The 16,652-nt window shown below is 41.4% G+C and overlaps 1 protein-coding gene across 3 annotated transcripts in view; it reads right to left on the bottom strand.

The window, feature by feature from the left end:
• ARID2 (AT-rich interaction domain 2) overlaps positions 1 to 16,652 on the bottom strand; it is a 146,095-nt gene that overhangs the window by 67,287 nt on the left and 62,156 nt on the right. For all 3 annotated transcript variants that reach the window (XM_020795508.3, XM_078376880.1, XM_020795513.3), the window contains 2 exons: positions 4,311 to 4,444; positions 3,972 to 4,190 (listed from right to left, as the gene is read on the bottom strand). In XM_020795508.3, coding sequence (XP_020651167.3) covers positions 3,972 to 4,190; positions 4,311 to 4,444 — 353 coding nt within the window. The remainder of the gene's footprint in view (positions 1 to 3,971; positions 4,191 to 4,310; positions 4,445 to 16,652) is intronic.

Genomic DNA, 16,652 nt, shown 5'->3' with positions numbered 1-16,652 from the left:
ATGGGGGAAGAATAAATTCACAAAAAATTAACGAAGACTCAGCAACTGTTCTAAATGCTTGGGTTCATTAGAGGACCCCCTAAGTCGTGTGCAAACCTGATTTGGCTTTGATCTGAACTTTCGTTAATTTATGGTGATTGTTTTCTCCCCCATAGGAAAGCATGGAGCTGTCAGATTTTGACAGGTCCATTGGTTCCTATGGGCCGAAAAAAAAATTCACCATAAATTAACGAAAAGTCAGATCAAAGCCAAATCAGGTTTGCACATGACTTAGGGGGTCCTCTAACGAATCCAAGCATTTAGGGCCGTTTTGACCCTTCTAAGACACTTTTTAAATTGAAAAAAGAAACATCGTTAAGTGAAGCAGGGGACCTAAAATCGCATTCGTTATGCGAAGCATGGTCCCAAACTTCGCTAAGCGAAAATCGCCCATAGGAAACATCGTTATACGGTGCATATTATTTTCTAAAAAAACACATCGTTATGCGAATTCATCGCTAAACGAGGCAATCGTTAAGCGAGGCACCACTGTATTATACTTAAAACATTATGTATTTAACTTTTAAGATAGTTTGCTTCATTGCATAACCTTGTTTTTCTGCTTTCTTGATCTGAATTTTGCATTTTAATTTTCAAAAGTGCAGAACTGTCTTGAAATAAATAATGATGACTGGAAAAGATACAAAGGAGGTAATGGGCAATATGCTGTATAGGAAAAAGGACTTTAACTTAAGTTAAATAAGGAGGGGAAATACATCTCCGGGACACAATCTGATTCTAGAGTGAATGGATATGAATGAATAGAACATTAAAGTGGAAGTCATCACACAGCTAAAATGTCAGGTTTTTGAGATACGTGATTTTTAAGAACTGGAGAGTTCTTATATATAACTTCTGAAGACATTGATAACTTTGATAATGACAAAAAGAACTCTTAACTTAGTATCTACTCTGCACAATACATGTCTGCAAATGATGGGCCAATATGACACATGTTTTTAGGCAGATGTGATAAAAGTGTCTCTCCCATGGTCTCTTTTCTGGAGTGAGTATAATGTTGTCTAAGTACTCTGAATAAGATACTTTCCTAGAAACCAAACATAATGCACGGGACATTTCTTATGTTTTCAGCCAGAAAGCAGGTAATTCCAAACTCTCAGATTTCATCTGGCTATCTTTCAAGGATAAAATTTAATCATTTTGCATTGTTATCTGAGACCTAATAGCTATATTATTCTATAAAATTCTAAATGTATTTCTTCAAAAGTACTTTTCAGTTGATTCACAGATTACAAAATTAATTCATTGTTCCCAGATTTCATGAGTTTAACCAAAATTTGTACACAATTCACAATCAATAGATCCAGGGATAAAGTAACATATGTTTTGTTATAATAACAGATGCTCAGAATATTCATATTAGCATGAAATTCAGAACATCACAGGGTGGATAAAAATCAATGATTTTTTAAAAATCTAATTGATTTAAATCATGATTTTTAAAATTTAAATAATCAAAAACCTAATTTGAAAAAAAATTAAATTATGTCTTAAATCAATTTGATTTAAATAAAATTCACTCTGGAACATCATGAAGGAAATGAAAATGGGACAGTTCTACATGATGTAATTTTCATGGTCGAATTAGAATTTAAAGATTCCCAGCTGAGCAGTGCTGGAGAGAAGAACTGGACTAAACATGGGATCATGTTACTGAGATGACAAAATCTTGTCAAAATTGCCTTTGGCTTTAATTAGATGGGCACAAAATGAACCATGAAGCAAAAATAAAATAAAATAAAAAATGAATCAGACCATTTCATGGTTCATTTGGGGGCACTTTAGGGAAACGTGCCTGCCCAGAAGGAAATGAAATGCTGAACTATTGTCGGCATTGGAGATTTGTACACTCTGTGGTTCATGCAATTTGGGACTTCCAGGAGCAGTAAAATGGCCTTTACATGAGTTAGAGATGTCAAACTCCTCCTACCCCCTCCAAGTTTGGTAAATATTGGATTTGGGACATCCACATTATAGCCAGTTCCCCCAGAAAAGTGTTCTTTAGTCAGCACTAAAGCCAGCTCCCAGAAGTCCCAAATTGCACAAATCACAAAATGGTCCTTTTCATTGGAAAATTAGTGAAAGTGAATGATTTGTGATTAGCAGTGAACCCTGAACTTTCACTGTTTTTCCAGTTTGTGCCCACCTCCATTTTTAATAATATCAGTGATTTGCAACATCAGTAGGACTCTCCCACTAAGTATCCATTATAGAACATGCTTGTAGATTGTTTTTTTTTATATATATTTAAGCCACTGGTATTTTTTGCTGCAGCCCAAATTCTGCCTTTCATCCTTCCAAGGTCGGTAAATTGAGAACCCAACTTGCTAGGCGTGGGGATGTCGGATGTGTAGCCTACATTATTAAATTGTAAACCACCTAGAGAGTGCTTTAAGTGCTATGAGGTGGTATATAAAGGTGGTATATAAGCAGCACAATTTTTAAACCATATACTGTAGCATGTAACCAACTTTTCCTGTGTATCTTTTTCTTAATAACACAGTGTTAATTTGCACATAACAATTTGAAAAAGATGGAAAATATCATGCTGAGGAATATTAGGAAAGGAATTGAAATGAAAACACCCCCTAAAATAACATCTTCATATAAAACCAATGATGTAGTCACATCTGGGGTGGGGAGTTGTATAGGTGTAAAAGGTGTAAAAAGGGGAAGCAAAAATGAGCAGTTTGCTTGTAAGAAAAGACATTTGATATTATTTAGGTTAGCGGGGGAAATGGGGTTTGGTACCATTTACATTAAGGAGGAAGAATTGCCAAACAGAAGCTATGGCAAAGTTTATAAAACTATATATGTTAAAGAGAAACCAGATAAAGAGTGTTTTCTTTCCCTCGTACTAGAACCGCAAATTAAACTGACTGAACACATAGTGGTGATCACTAAGTCTCATAGAGTTCAGTAGGGCTTCTTTCCAGGAAACTACATATAGGATTGCAGCCTGAATTGCTTTAATGTAAGATTGCTATATATGTGGCTATGAACAGCATTAGACTAACCAGTCTACTATCTACAGTACTTCAATGAATAACGAGTTGCTGAGAGGATATTCAGCAAGGAAGATTGTTGTCTTTGTGCTATATTGTAAGCTCTCCTGAACTATCTACATACCCAGTATTAGAAACATGGTATCAGACTAGATCAGTGCTGCCCAATTTGGGGGTCCTGACCCCACAAGGGGTTTGCAAAGTGTTTTCTGGAGGGTTGCAAATCACCTTATATGTGTTGTAATCTTTGTTTAATACAGTAAGACTCTCTTATCCACTGTCTGAAAATATTTAAAATATTAGAAGAAAAAAATCCAGAAAAAACCATTTTCACACCTAGAACCAGCCACTAGAGGGAGCCAGAGACAGTTACTAATACTTTTTAGTGAAGAATATATAACATGGGATATCATGCCCTCTAATGGCCAGTGTTGAAAGTGCATGTGACAATTTTTTTCAGTTTACTCCCCCTTTTTATCATGTTATATATAACGTTCTCTATTATCCATGGTTTTCAGTATCCATGGGAGGGGGGGGCTTGGAATCAATCATCAGCAGATATTGGGGGCCTACAGTAATTTCTTCCTTCACCTTTCAAAGCAGGATATTGAAGTTAGCATGTACGTGTATCTATGAAAAACAGGCCCACTGGGGAAAAAAAGAAGCATATACTTTCTAAGAAGGGATGACTAACACATTAAAAATGCCTTTTTACTTGGCTATTTTAAAAGGGGATTACAACTTGAAAAATGTTGGGAACCACTGGACTGGATGAATGCTTGCTCTGATGCAAGGACAGGAGATAGAAATGGCGATAGCATGCAGGAACAAAAGAGAAATGGCAAGGGATCACTAATATATGGCAGTACATTTAGCCTTTAAAGCATACTCAAATTATAAACTTACTGTCATCAAATACCCCAGCATTAGCAAGTAATAAAGTGATGATTTTGGGGTCCTTTTCAAGTTGCATAACATGTTTGCTTTCATTTGACAGAAGAGTACACACATTAATAGCGAAGTCCACTTCATTTGGGAGTCCAGATAATAGAGAGAGCACCAATTTATTATAGTCATTTGGCGAATTAAAGTCCATAGATAGCCCATAACTTTGTCGAAGGAAATCTATTTATAAAAACAAAAATACACTATTAATAGTAATATATCTATAGACTTTTAGGAACAATTATTCCCAAGATTTCTAAAACAAATAATACTACTATTAATTATTTTGTCAAAATTTACCTGACACACTGTGCTGCTGGTAATTATAAGAAGATGGAATTGCACCTATAGGAAGTTGTGGCTTTGGATTGCCTGGTTGTACCTCATCATCATCCTCTCCAAAATGATGTACTTTCTCATACTTTTCCAGATAACTGAAATGAAAAGCAACAATTTTCTAACTATGTAGAATACCATGTTGTATTAAAATGCCAAAGAAATAATAAATGTCTTTACTTTAGAAGCTTATTAACAAAACCTTTAATTCAAAACTTCGAAACAGTGATTTCCAACCTTGGGAAACCAGGTATTCTTGTACTGCAACTCCCAGAAACCCCACCCAGAATAGCTAATGATGAAGGCTTCTGGGAACTGCAGTTGGAAACTGCTTCAGAAGACTGAATTAACAGAGCTTACAAGACCAGTAGATCTGAGTTGAAAGACTACAGTCATATTAAGAAAAACAGGTTCTATAAAAGTGTTTTCCATAGATCGTAATATATGTTGCATTAAAATTTTGTTGCATTACAGTCACTGTGATTCTAAACGTTTTCGTACAAAACTGCTACATGCATCACAATTCTCATAATAGCTGTAACAAATATACCTAGAAAAGAGGGCAAAAGTAGACCACAACTTTTACAGAAGGTGATACCTGTACGATAAATTTAAATGTCACCATTCAAACTCAATGAGATTATTTATGGACTTGAACATTTTATTAAGAGTTAATTATCTCCATATTTGCTGAAACCAATCTTTGATTTCACTGCAAGCAATTAAAGTTAAAAATCTAAAAGCAGAAGTACGATCAGTGCCCAAATGTTGATGTAAAATATTTTTAAAAATCACCATACTTTTATTTAGTCAACACAAAATGAAGCCTGGATTCAAATGGTCATTGAAATCACTGATCGGGTCACCAAGAAGACAAGACCAACATACATTACCCTTTCTACCTTCTTCTTGAATCCATTTCTGCTATCTTTCTATCCCCAATCTGCCAAAATGCCCAAACTAGTTACTACTGCTCAGTTTGTAAATGAAATTGAAACTAGGAGATTACTTTGGAAGTTAAAAACCCATAAAGCTTACACAATCTAAACAGCAGATCATGGTTTGAAGAAAGGAAGAACTGAAGGAGAAAATTACAGGAAGTAAAGGAAAGGAGGAGGAAGCATGAACTGGAGCAGTGTACAAGGGTAAAACACTTTCCCAAACTTTCAAGCTGTGGGAATTAGAGCATGAGAACATACTGGATGGATGGACCACTCTCCAGAGGTTAAGGTAGAAATGAAAGTCTTCCCAAGTTAATGGACTTTCAGTGGCTGAAATCCTGTTGCGCCACATGTGCAACAGCACTAACATCATAATCAGTGGCCAACTGTTGCTGATTACAGCAATTTTGGAGTGCATTTGACTCAAAAACAGTGCAATGAAGTCATATTCATGCCAAAATTGCCATTCGTTTTGAAACTGCATCCAGATATCTGTTCAGGATTTAAGAAGCATCTGTGTAGAGATGCATGGCATTCACATACTTACAATACTTTAGCCCAAACCTCTGGATGAGATTTGAGACAAACAAATAGAACACAGTATGTCTTCACACAGCATGTAATTAAAGTATGGAATTCTTGTACCTCTCTTCCAAAAGCAGATGCAACAAACATGGGTGGCTTTAAAGGGATACTGTAGACAAGTTTATGAAAACTGCTAATAGGTCCAGAAGGATCAACAGTATGGCCACCCTTTCCCCTATTCCCCCCCCCCCCATATGCCATTCATCAAAGTGAACAAGCTGTTCCTTTCCCAAACCAAGATAGGAAAACAATTTGAAACAGATTCAAATAATAATTTCATGCAAGTGCTGAAGCTCCACTCTTGCTCAAAAACTACAGATTAAGTAGTCAGTGAAATTATTTAAAACTGAAGACTCTAACTCTTATTACCCCCAACTGCAGTGTAATTATCATCTTCTTTATGATAAACAGAAATAATTTCTCCCTCAAAGCCCAGTCCTCACCAATGGTAACAACCAGGAAAAGCAATGGTCTGATAAGCAGGTAGCTCTAGCACAGGGGTCAGGGAACTGTTTTACCTTTTACCCCACCCCCATCCCCAAAATTTATATACACCGACATTCCCCCCTTGATTCGAAAGGAAGGAAATCATACATTATTTGAATTTAAAATATTATTGAATCTACATGGGCTGTGTACCGAACTAGCAAGATGCACCAAATTTGATAAAGATGTGCACTATTTTTGCTGGAACACATGGCACTCCAGCCATGGTGTGGTATAGGCAGTAGTAAGGTGCCCAATGTGCCTAGCAAGTTGCATTCAATTTTTGCTAGCTCACAGAGGATTTAATCATCATCAGTGGCTGCCAGAGTGGTGCTAGCAATGACATACTTGCTACAGACAGCCAACACAGAATTGGGGGGGGGCTTTCCCTATCACTTTAGCACTCTGCTCATTACCCCCAGGATTTTAACGTTTACCCAATTTGGGGTAATTTACCCCTGTTCCCCAACCACTGCCCTAGCATGTCGAAAGAAGTCTAACCTAAGTGGTGGCTAAAAGGAACTGAGAGGACTTCAGATAGACAGAGCATGCGCTCCACGGGGGAATGTCCCACTAATCACGTCTTTAAGCTCTAGAAACTTCTGAGAGGTCCAGCACAGCATAGTACAACCCAACTGTGTGCAGTCATAGAGACCACAAAGAAGAAGCAATGGTCTGATGAGCAGGTAGTATGCTTCAATCCTCCCAAGACATTCCCTTTAGCTTCTTACAACATGAAGGGGGGGAAAAACCTGTGCGAAAACAAGTCTTAAGGTACCCTGGCCCAAGGCCATTTGTTTGTTTCAGTTATTTGTATACTACCTGATTAGTGCAAAGCACTCCTGTTGTCAGTTAACAATAATATACTAGACCCAATACATCTCCCTCGTCAAACAAATCTCATAAATCATCCTGCTGAGGATATTAGTGTTAACTAAGGATAATATCACTCCAATAATTACAACAAACCCATCTTTTTACATAAACAGAGATGGGGCAGAATATCCCACCCATTTTTGTACTGCCAAGTTACACAGACAAGCCCAGGTCTGTGACCTGAGTTCAGATGGTGGTGTTAAATTGTCCCAGAAGTTGCACTGCACATAAAAGATATTTAAGTGTAGCGTGATTGCAGAAATGATCCACACCCAGTAAAATTCCTGTGGAAGACATCATTGCCAACGTGGAATCAGCATTATAGCAGAAGAAATAAGAGGTGAAGTGACAAGGATCCTACGAAAAGCAAAAAACCCCAAAAGCAACATAACAAGAAAGGACAGAAATGCTATCAAGTCCCTAAACTCAGATCCGGACATCATCATTCTGCCAGCAGACAAAGGCAACACCACAGTAATCATGGAAACAGAAGAATACAAGAACAAAATCAGGGAACTTCTAGACCCCACCACCTACAGCTGCCTAGAGTGGTCTTTTAGATCAGATGGGCGGGGTATAAATCAAATAAATAAATAAATACAGAAAACTGAAATGGGACCCAACCAACAAATTCACAAAACAAACAAACATGCTGATCAAGAGTTCCTCCCTGCACCCCAACGTCCTTCAATGAACCTTCAAGACAGAAGCTCTCCCACCAAAACTATACGGACTCCCCAAAATCCACAAAGACTCAATGCCACTCAGGCCCATTGTAAGTGCATCAGCTCCCCGACATATGAATTAGCAAAATACCTAGCCACCCTCCTACAGACTCACATTGGACAAACCTCATCCTACATCAAAGACTCAGGACATTTCATAAGCAAGATCAGCACCCTAAAACTCAAGCCCAGCGACAGACTGATTAGCTTTGACGTAGTATCCCTATTCACCAAGTTACCGATAAAGGACACTCTGACACTCCTACGGCAGATCTTTCCAGAAAACATCAAGGCCCTTTTCCAACACTGCCTAATGACCAGCTACTTTCAGTGGGATAACGAGTTCTATGAACAGACAGATGGAGTGGCCATGGAGAGCCCCCTCAGCCCGGTTATAGCAAACTTCTACATGGAACATTTCGAAAAACAGGCCCTGGCTTTGGCACCCTTCACACCCATAGTCTGGTTCCGATACATGAATGATACCTTTGCAATTTGGAACCACGGTGAAGAAAAACTGGAAGAATTTCTAAACCATCTTAACAGCATCCACCCAAATATACAATTCACCATGGACAAAGAAATAGAGGGCCAACTCCCGTTCCTAGATGTCATGGTCATAAGCAAAACTTACTTATTAGAACACAAGGTCTACAGAAAACCCACCCACACAGACCGGTACCTACACAAAAACTCCAACCACCGCCCACGACAGAAAAGAGGCATAATCAAAACACTGATAGACCATGGAAATCGGAACTGTGAAGCTCAATTTCTCAGCACCGAAATCAACAATCTGAATTGGGCCCTACAGGCGAATGGCTATTCCAAGAATTAAATCAAAAGAGCAATCAAACCAAGAAAACAACACCAAACTGAAGAGGAAAAACAGCCACCCAGAAAAATAAATAAATTCCGCCATACATCAAAGGGGTCACGGACCGCAACAGTATTCAGACCCACCACAAAAATACAATAAATGTTACAGTCAACAAAGGACAAAAGGGACCCCCTCACCACTGCAGGAGTATACCGGATACCTTGCAGTTGTGGACAGGTATATATTGGAACCACAAAACGCAGCATTCACACCAGAATCAAAGAACATGAGAGACACTGCAGACTAAAACAACCGGAAAAATCAGGAGTAGCTGAACATGACATAAAACAAGCTGGAAATGAAATTCTATTTCAAACTACTGAAGTACTGGACAACACCAGCAATCGTTATGTTAGACTGCACAGGGAAGCCATTGAAATCTATAAACACCAGCAGAGCTTCAATAAAGAGAAGAAAGTCTAAAACTTAACAAAGCCGGGCTCCCAGCACTGAAAAACACAGCTTGCAAAAGGTCAAAGAACTCTACTCAGCCACAAGGACCAGGGATCATTGAATAAAAAAGACCAGCTAAAGACACCCATCAATCACAGTGACAGATAATCTCTCCCCCTCATCACAACAATACATCCACAACAAAAACACATTGATCACCATCATCACCCTATCACCTGAAAATGATAAAAGCTGTTCCCACAGCTATAAATACTCAACAATCCAACAAACAGCAACAGAGCATGGACAGACTTCTTACTCCAGTCCTCTGAAGATGCCGGCCAAAGAGCCCGAAAAACCCACAACAACCATCAGATCCTGGCCGTGAAAGCCTTCGAGAATACATTGATCCCAATGTTCTTCCCAACTCCCACCAGAGTTGAGAATAGTTTTATTCTTTACTTTTAGGAAGGGGGTGAAGACACATCTTTTTTAACTGGCCTATGAAACTGCTTAACACATTTTCTCTGTGTGTGTGCTGTGATGCTGGGATGATAACCACTACCCTAACCTTTGCACTAAGTTTAGGACTGTTGCTTAACTCTGTGAACGACTCCTCCTGCATTATCCCTATCACCAGCCCAAGCAAACAGTCACTGTTCCCTCTTACACTAACATTTCAACTCTGCCACAACTTGAGAGTAAACCGTGATTGCCGAGGCCACCACGGTGCAATCAGAATGGCATTGGTGTGAACTTGAAGAATTTTGATTAAGGTCCTCTGAATTAGTGGTATGAGCCTCGTGAATTAGTGGTATGAATTAGTGGTAAGAGCCTCGTGGCGCAGTGGTTAAACCGCTGTACTGCAGCCAAAACTATGCTCACAACCTGGGGTTCAATCCCAGGTAGCCGGCTCAAGGTTGACTCAGTCTTCTATCCTTCCAAGGTCAGTAAAATGAGTACCCAGCTCGCTGGCAGGGCAATGTGTAGCCTGCATAATTAACTTGTAAACCACCCAGAGAGTGCTTGAAGTGCTATGGGGCGGTATATAAGCAGCATGCTTTGCTTTGCTTTTGCTTTATGGGAGGAAATAGGTAAAGGAGACAGTCCATCCATTCCACCATGAAGGCATCTCCGAGTGACGCTTTGTCCATTCCTGCTCAGGAACAGAACATGTTGCATTAGTTGTTGAGATGAGTTGCAAATGTCCACTCTTAGAAATCCCCATCTGTTGCAAATCATCATAAACACAGCTTGGTCCAGCTGCCTCTCGTGCATGGATATTCAGTCGACTAAGGGCATCCACCACTTTGTTATCTCCTGTGGATACATGAATGGCTATAGGAAATACTTGATGTAGATAGCACCACTCGCATAGATGAACTGCTAGGTACAGGAGTGACATTGAGCATGTGCCCTCTTGTTTGTTGATATAATACATGGTTGTGGTGTTGTCGGTGACCACTTGAACGGCCAGCTATCAGAGGGCAAAATGCATGAAAAGCTTTGATTACAGCCCACATCTCTAGATGGTTTATATGTAATTGACTCTCTTTCTTGGACCAGAGAGCATGAATATTGAGAGGGCCACAATGAGCTCCCCATCCGGTGGGGCTTGCGTCCGTTGTGACTTGAACTGTGAGTTGTAACGGATGGATCGGACGACCCATTAAAAGATTTGGAATGAACGTCCACCATTTCAACTGTTTTGTCAATTCCAAAGTGACTTGGAGGCGTTTTGATGGGTTGTCTGTCACAGCGTCGAATAGGGACAAATACCAAGCCTGTAAGGCCTGCAGTTTTAGTCTCACATGAGGGAGAACGGATGTAGTTGATGCCATCAAGCCCAAAAGATGTTGAGTGTGGTGAGGAGATACTTTGGCATACAGACGAAAGGGATGAATGCCACATTTCATTTTGTTGATGTGCTCTCATGGGTTGCTTTTCTCAGAGCACCGAGAGCGCTTGCTCCGAACCTGGTTGAAGCATTAGCCCAGGAGAAATGTGAGAGCTCTCCTCCATGCTGACTTGGAAGAGTTCCGTGGAGCGGGTTCCTACAAGAACCTGCCCACTTCGTGGGAATTGCACTGCCCGGAGCGTAGCTCCAGGGGGCGTGAGAGAGGACAGAGAGGATGAGTGACTGATGGAAGTGGGGGGATGTAAGCGAGGCAGCGCTCATGGCTGAAGGGAGAGGCGCACACCAAGATGAGGGAGAGGAAAGGCTCACCCATCTGAGAGGTGAGCAGATCCCCCATGGGGAAGCGACGCCTTGACTGGGGGGGGGAGTTCCATTTGGGCGGCTGGCAGCTCTTTCCAACCCAACTCGCCCGGCAAACAGCAGCAGATGCTGCTCCCACCCCATGGCCCCCCGGCAGAGACGGGGCCAGTGACGCTCCTCAAAGGGGCGGCTGTGGCGCTGCTGGATCCAGAGTCGCTCTGCTTCCTTCATGCCAGCCGCCTGAATGGACCGTCGGTGAGGGAAGTGGTCCTCCGGTGGCAGGGGATGCTTCCCCTACGGGAGGAGGAGGAGGCGAGGACTGCCGGGCAGAGCCGCCATGAGTGACGGAGCAAGGGTGGGAGCGAGGCTTCAATGGGAGGCCCCAGAAGGCGAGCCACACTCAGGGGTGGTGGCAGTGGGGAAGCCATCCTCCTGGAACCTCGGAGGTTCCGCAAACAAGCAGCAGCGCCCTGTGCAGCCCGTCCCAGCCCACCTTTCCTGCTCGGGAAGAGTCAGCCAGGCAGGAAGCAGCAGGATCGCGCTCCCACTCCCGCCTGCCTGCTCGTCCTGGGTGGGGTGGCACTGGGCTGTTGGCACTTTCCAGGCAAACTGCCATGCGTTGGCTTCACCACAGGGAAGGGGCGCTGCTCTCCTGCAAGGGGTTCTAGGGGAATGGCTAGGACATTGTTACCAACTATTAGCACAAGCAAGCACGACACACCCCTACACAAGCGCGACACGCCGCCCTGGTGCATGCAAGGGGGACGAAGATCCATGTCAATGGCCCAGTTCCGGCAAGCCCACGGACTGGCACTGGGCCGCGGACCGGGGGTTGATGACCCCTGCGCTTGATGACAATCGGTTCCCTGCTTCGGGAACCGATTTTTCGCTTTACGACGATCAAAACAGCTGATCATTGGGTTTCAAAATGGCCGCCTGCTGTTTCAAAATGGCTCCCCGCTGTGTTTCCTCACTTTACAGGCACCGGAAAATGGCTGCCCTATGGAGGATCTTCGCTTTACGATGAGGTATTTTGCCCATTGGAACGCATTGAGCTGTTTTTAATGCATTTCAATGGGCTTTTTACGTTCACTTGATGACGATTTCGTTCTACAGCGATTTTGCTGAAACGGATTATTGTCGTCAAGCGGGGAAGCACTGTACTCAGAAGTGATTTATTACTCCCTTCTTCTGGGGGCATCCTGGGACTGTGAAGCTTGTCCAAGGCCACACAGGCTCACTCTACTCATGGGAGGCACCATGAGGAATCAAACTCCCAACCTACCTAACTCACTGAGCTATCTAGCCAGCTATCAGATCTCAGATATATTTTTTGTATAATTCTGTGCACCACATAAAGTGCCAAAATTAAAACTTAATGTTGGGGTTAAATATTTAGCAGCCTTTTTAGTATGATGAAAGAATTCCTGTAAAAAGAATTTATTCTATGACAGAACCAACCAACCATTTATTCCTATGACAGAACTGTTCCTATCACACAACAGCTACCAATGGCCCCATACTGGCACTCAGTCTCACCAAACAGAGAAAGAAAGGCCCAGCCTAGCCATAATGCACTCTAAAGGAGGCCTTTCTCCTGCAACTACGCAGCACTGTGACAGCAGGTGCAGAGATCAAGAAGCCATTCACCATTAATTTGGGACCCTCAAAGAGGTTGAGTGAGGAGGGGGGTTTCCCAATGAAGGGATAAAAGGCAGGCAAGTGGTCAGGAAACTTGAAAAGGATGAGGTAGAGTGGGTGGATGCTGAGGATTGAGAGGTAAGGAAGAACAACATTAGGCAGAGCTGGAACAGAGGTTATACCTTCTCTGATTTTCCTAAGTACTTTGGACCCAAGATAGTCCTGGCCTACATCCACACAGAGGCCCAATCTATATCAACACAGAAAAGAAGGTGCAGTAGGAAGCACCAGGTGTGGTGCCTTTGTTGTGCAGATAACTAAGGAACCACTCTCTTTTTGAAGGCTTGAGGCAGGAGGCTGAGACACAGCTGCAGGTGTGGGAACATGGATGTGGGAGGGCATGAGTAACTACCAAAAGACTCTAAAATGTTAAACAAAACTAAATAGTAGATGACTTGTGCTATGCTAAGCAGCAGGATCTGCTGTGGAATAAAGGAGAAATTTGCCGCACAATTTATTTATTTATTTCATTTATTACATAGGTTTTGATACTTCTGACAATGCTGGGCACTACTCTAAGCAGTTAACATACAGAGTAAAAAAAAAAACACCCAATAGTAAGTAACATATCACTAACTGTGCTTATAAATGACATTTATGCCTATCCCCTCTCATGAGAAGAGGACTTCATGGAAAAGATCCTGATGTTGGGAAAGTGTGAGGGCAAGAGGAGAAGAGGACGAGATGGCTGGACGTCATTGAAGCTTCCAACATTAAATTGACCAAACTCCAGGAGCCGGTGGAAGACAGGAGGGCCTGGCATGCTCTGGCCCATGGGATCTCGAAGAGTCGGATGCACCTTAACAGCTAAACAACAACAAATGTCTATTCCCCAGAGACCTTTTGATATACTTCCTACCCACAGAGGACACGGGTTTGTTTGTTTTTCACAATTCCCTATCACCCTCTTAAGAGTGAACAGCCAGAGTGTTGCTATGAGCAAGTATATGAAGACCAAAATCCTGTGGTTTAAAGTAGTAAATTGCACTACAGTGGCCCACTGAATCAATGGGGATTTGCTGGGTCAACCCCTCTGTAAGTTCCATTGATTCAATGGACCTACACTAGTGCAATTTGCTGTGTCTTCTCATTAGAGGATCAAAATTCCATACCATCTTAAGCCAAAATAGCTCTAAAGTCTAATTTAAGAGCTACAGAAAAAACAACCTACAATCATTCAGTTTTGTGCTTGTAGAAATTTGCTTCACAGTACATCAAAGCAACTAAGAGCGTGCAAATTATAAAATGCTTTTCTATAAATCTAATGCGTCAGTTCTCAGAATGACCGACAACAGCATCTTCATTTTTCATATATTGTAATAAAAACAACAAAATAGCTCTGTGTTAACTTTATGGACTTTCAGTCACTTCTTCAGATGCATGGCAGGCATTTAAACAAGGGGAAGGGGACAGAAGATGAAATGAAAGTGGTCATAGGTTTAATCGAGTACCATGGAACAGTACAGTGGACCCTCTACTTAAGGAATTAATCCGTATTGGAATGGTGGCTGCAAGTCGAAAAGTCTGTAAGTCGAATCTCCATTGACCTACAATGCACTGAAAACCGATTAATCCCATAACCAGTGGTTTTTATTCTATTTTTATTCCATTTTGGTTTTTTTCTGGTCTGTAAGTCGATTCTCTGGCTGCAAGTCGAATCTAAATTTTGCAGCCAGAGAAGTCTGTAACTCGAAAAGTCTGTAAGTCGAGCCATCTGTAAGTCGAGGGTCCACTGTATGGCCCACAGCTGGATGGGCTTATATGCATAGTGTGAATGTAGAACAAATAAAAACAGAACAGAGCAGTTTGGGTAGTAATACATGCAAATCAGCATGAATGAGATAATAAATATATCCTGTTTTCCTGAAAATAAGCCCTACTATGATTTTTCAGGATGCTTGTAATATAAGCTCTATGCCCAAAATGAGCCCCAGTAAACTGAAACCCTGCTGTCCACCATTGTGCAACAACCAGAAGATAACATGTCTCTATTTGAATAAATGTAGATTGCCGTACATGAACAATCCCCTGAATATAAGCCCTAATGCGTTTTTGGAGCAAAAATTAATATGACCCTATTTTATTTTCCAGGAAAGACGGTACATAATATTATAAAAAGACAAAAGAGATAGAGTTGAACCTCTTGCTATATATTTGTTCAAATGTTTCATTCTGGAAGTTGTCTTTAAAGTTATTTCATTCAAGAATGGAAATGCTGAAGTTAGAGACAGAGTGTCTTGGGAGAATGAAGTATTATTCCACTGGTTCCTGATTGTTGGTATTTCTAGGATAAGTTTTGTATTTGTTTATTCTTATGAGTAAAGACTGGTCCCTTTGTCCACTGTAAAATGTTCATGAAACTGCTGTGGTACAACAGTGGAAGATAAGCAGATGTACTAATTCCTGATGCTGTGTCTGTGTAGCTAAGGAGGTAAGGTTGGCATCTGTGTCTGCAGCACAACCTGGATCCTGGGCCAACCTCTCTGTTCCAAGGTCTGTTGTTACTAAGTGAGTATTCTTTTCAAGTTAGGTGATTGCTTGTATACAATCACAGACCTTCTAATCAAAGAGACAAAGCAAGTTCTATAGTCCAAAATGACAATGCATGTGAATTGTTTTAAATGAGAACTGTAAGTTACATGTTTTCTTATAATATTCAGAACTCCTTAATCTTCAGTAGAATCAAAATCTAACTGAGAACTAAGTTACAATCAATTGTGTTCTCTTGTTATTTGTTCTCTTGTTATGTTTGCATCTGGGTACTAGTTTAGTCCTGCTGATCTGGTTTTTGTTTGTTTGTTCTCCTTTTTTGCACTTCATCAGGAAGATATCACAGTCCGAGAAATGTCTGTGTCTCTGTCTTATGGGCCCAAGGAGATTGAATTGTAAAGGTTCCCCTTGACATTTAGTCCTGTCGTGTCCGACTCTAGGGGGCGGTGCTCATCCCCGTCTCCAAGCTATAGAGTCAGCATTTGTCCATAGACAGTTTCCTTGGTCACATGGCCAGCATGACTAGACACGGAATGTCGCTACCTTCCCACCAGGGTGGTACCTATTTATCTACACACATTTACATGCTTTTGAACTGCTAGGTTGGCAGGAGCTGGGACAAGCGATGGGAGCTCACTCCATCACGTGGATTCGATCTTACGACTACTGGTCTTCTGACCTTGCAGCACAGAGGCTTCTGTGGTTTAACCCGTAGCGCTACCACGTCCATGTTGTACTTCATGCCAAAACTGTAGACAATACTTCATAGTGTGCTCTGGGTAGATCAGAAGGCATGTAAATATGAGTAACTGTCCATTAGTTTCCAGTATATGATAAAGCTTATCTGTTCACTGTGTAGCTGCACAGTTATGTCTAAAAATGGATCTTGTGCATTGATTGCTCCAGGCTAAAGGTGATAATGGGGTGAAAGATAAAGTATTTCTGCTAGCACCCCATTTGAGCATCACTCTCGAGTCCAGAAAAGACAATACAGTATCCATAAACCGATGG

The sequence above is a fragment of the Pogona vitticeps genome, chromosome 5, assembly GCF_051106095.1.
Source record: "Pogona vitticeps strain Pit_001003342236 chromosome 5, PviZW2.1, whole genome shotgun sequence".
Taxonomy (NCBI): domain Eukaryota; kingdom Metazoa; phylum Chordata; class Lepidosauria; order Squamata; family Agamidae; genus Pogona; species Pogona vitticeps.
Note: the sequence above shows the minus strand (reverse complement) of the source record. Positions and strands in the feature narration are given on the sequence as shown.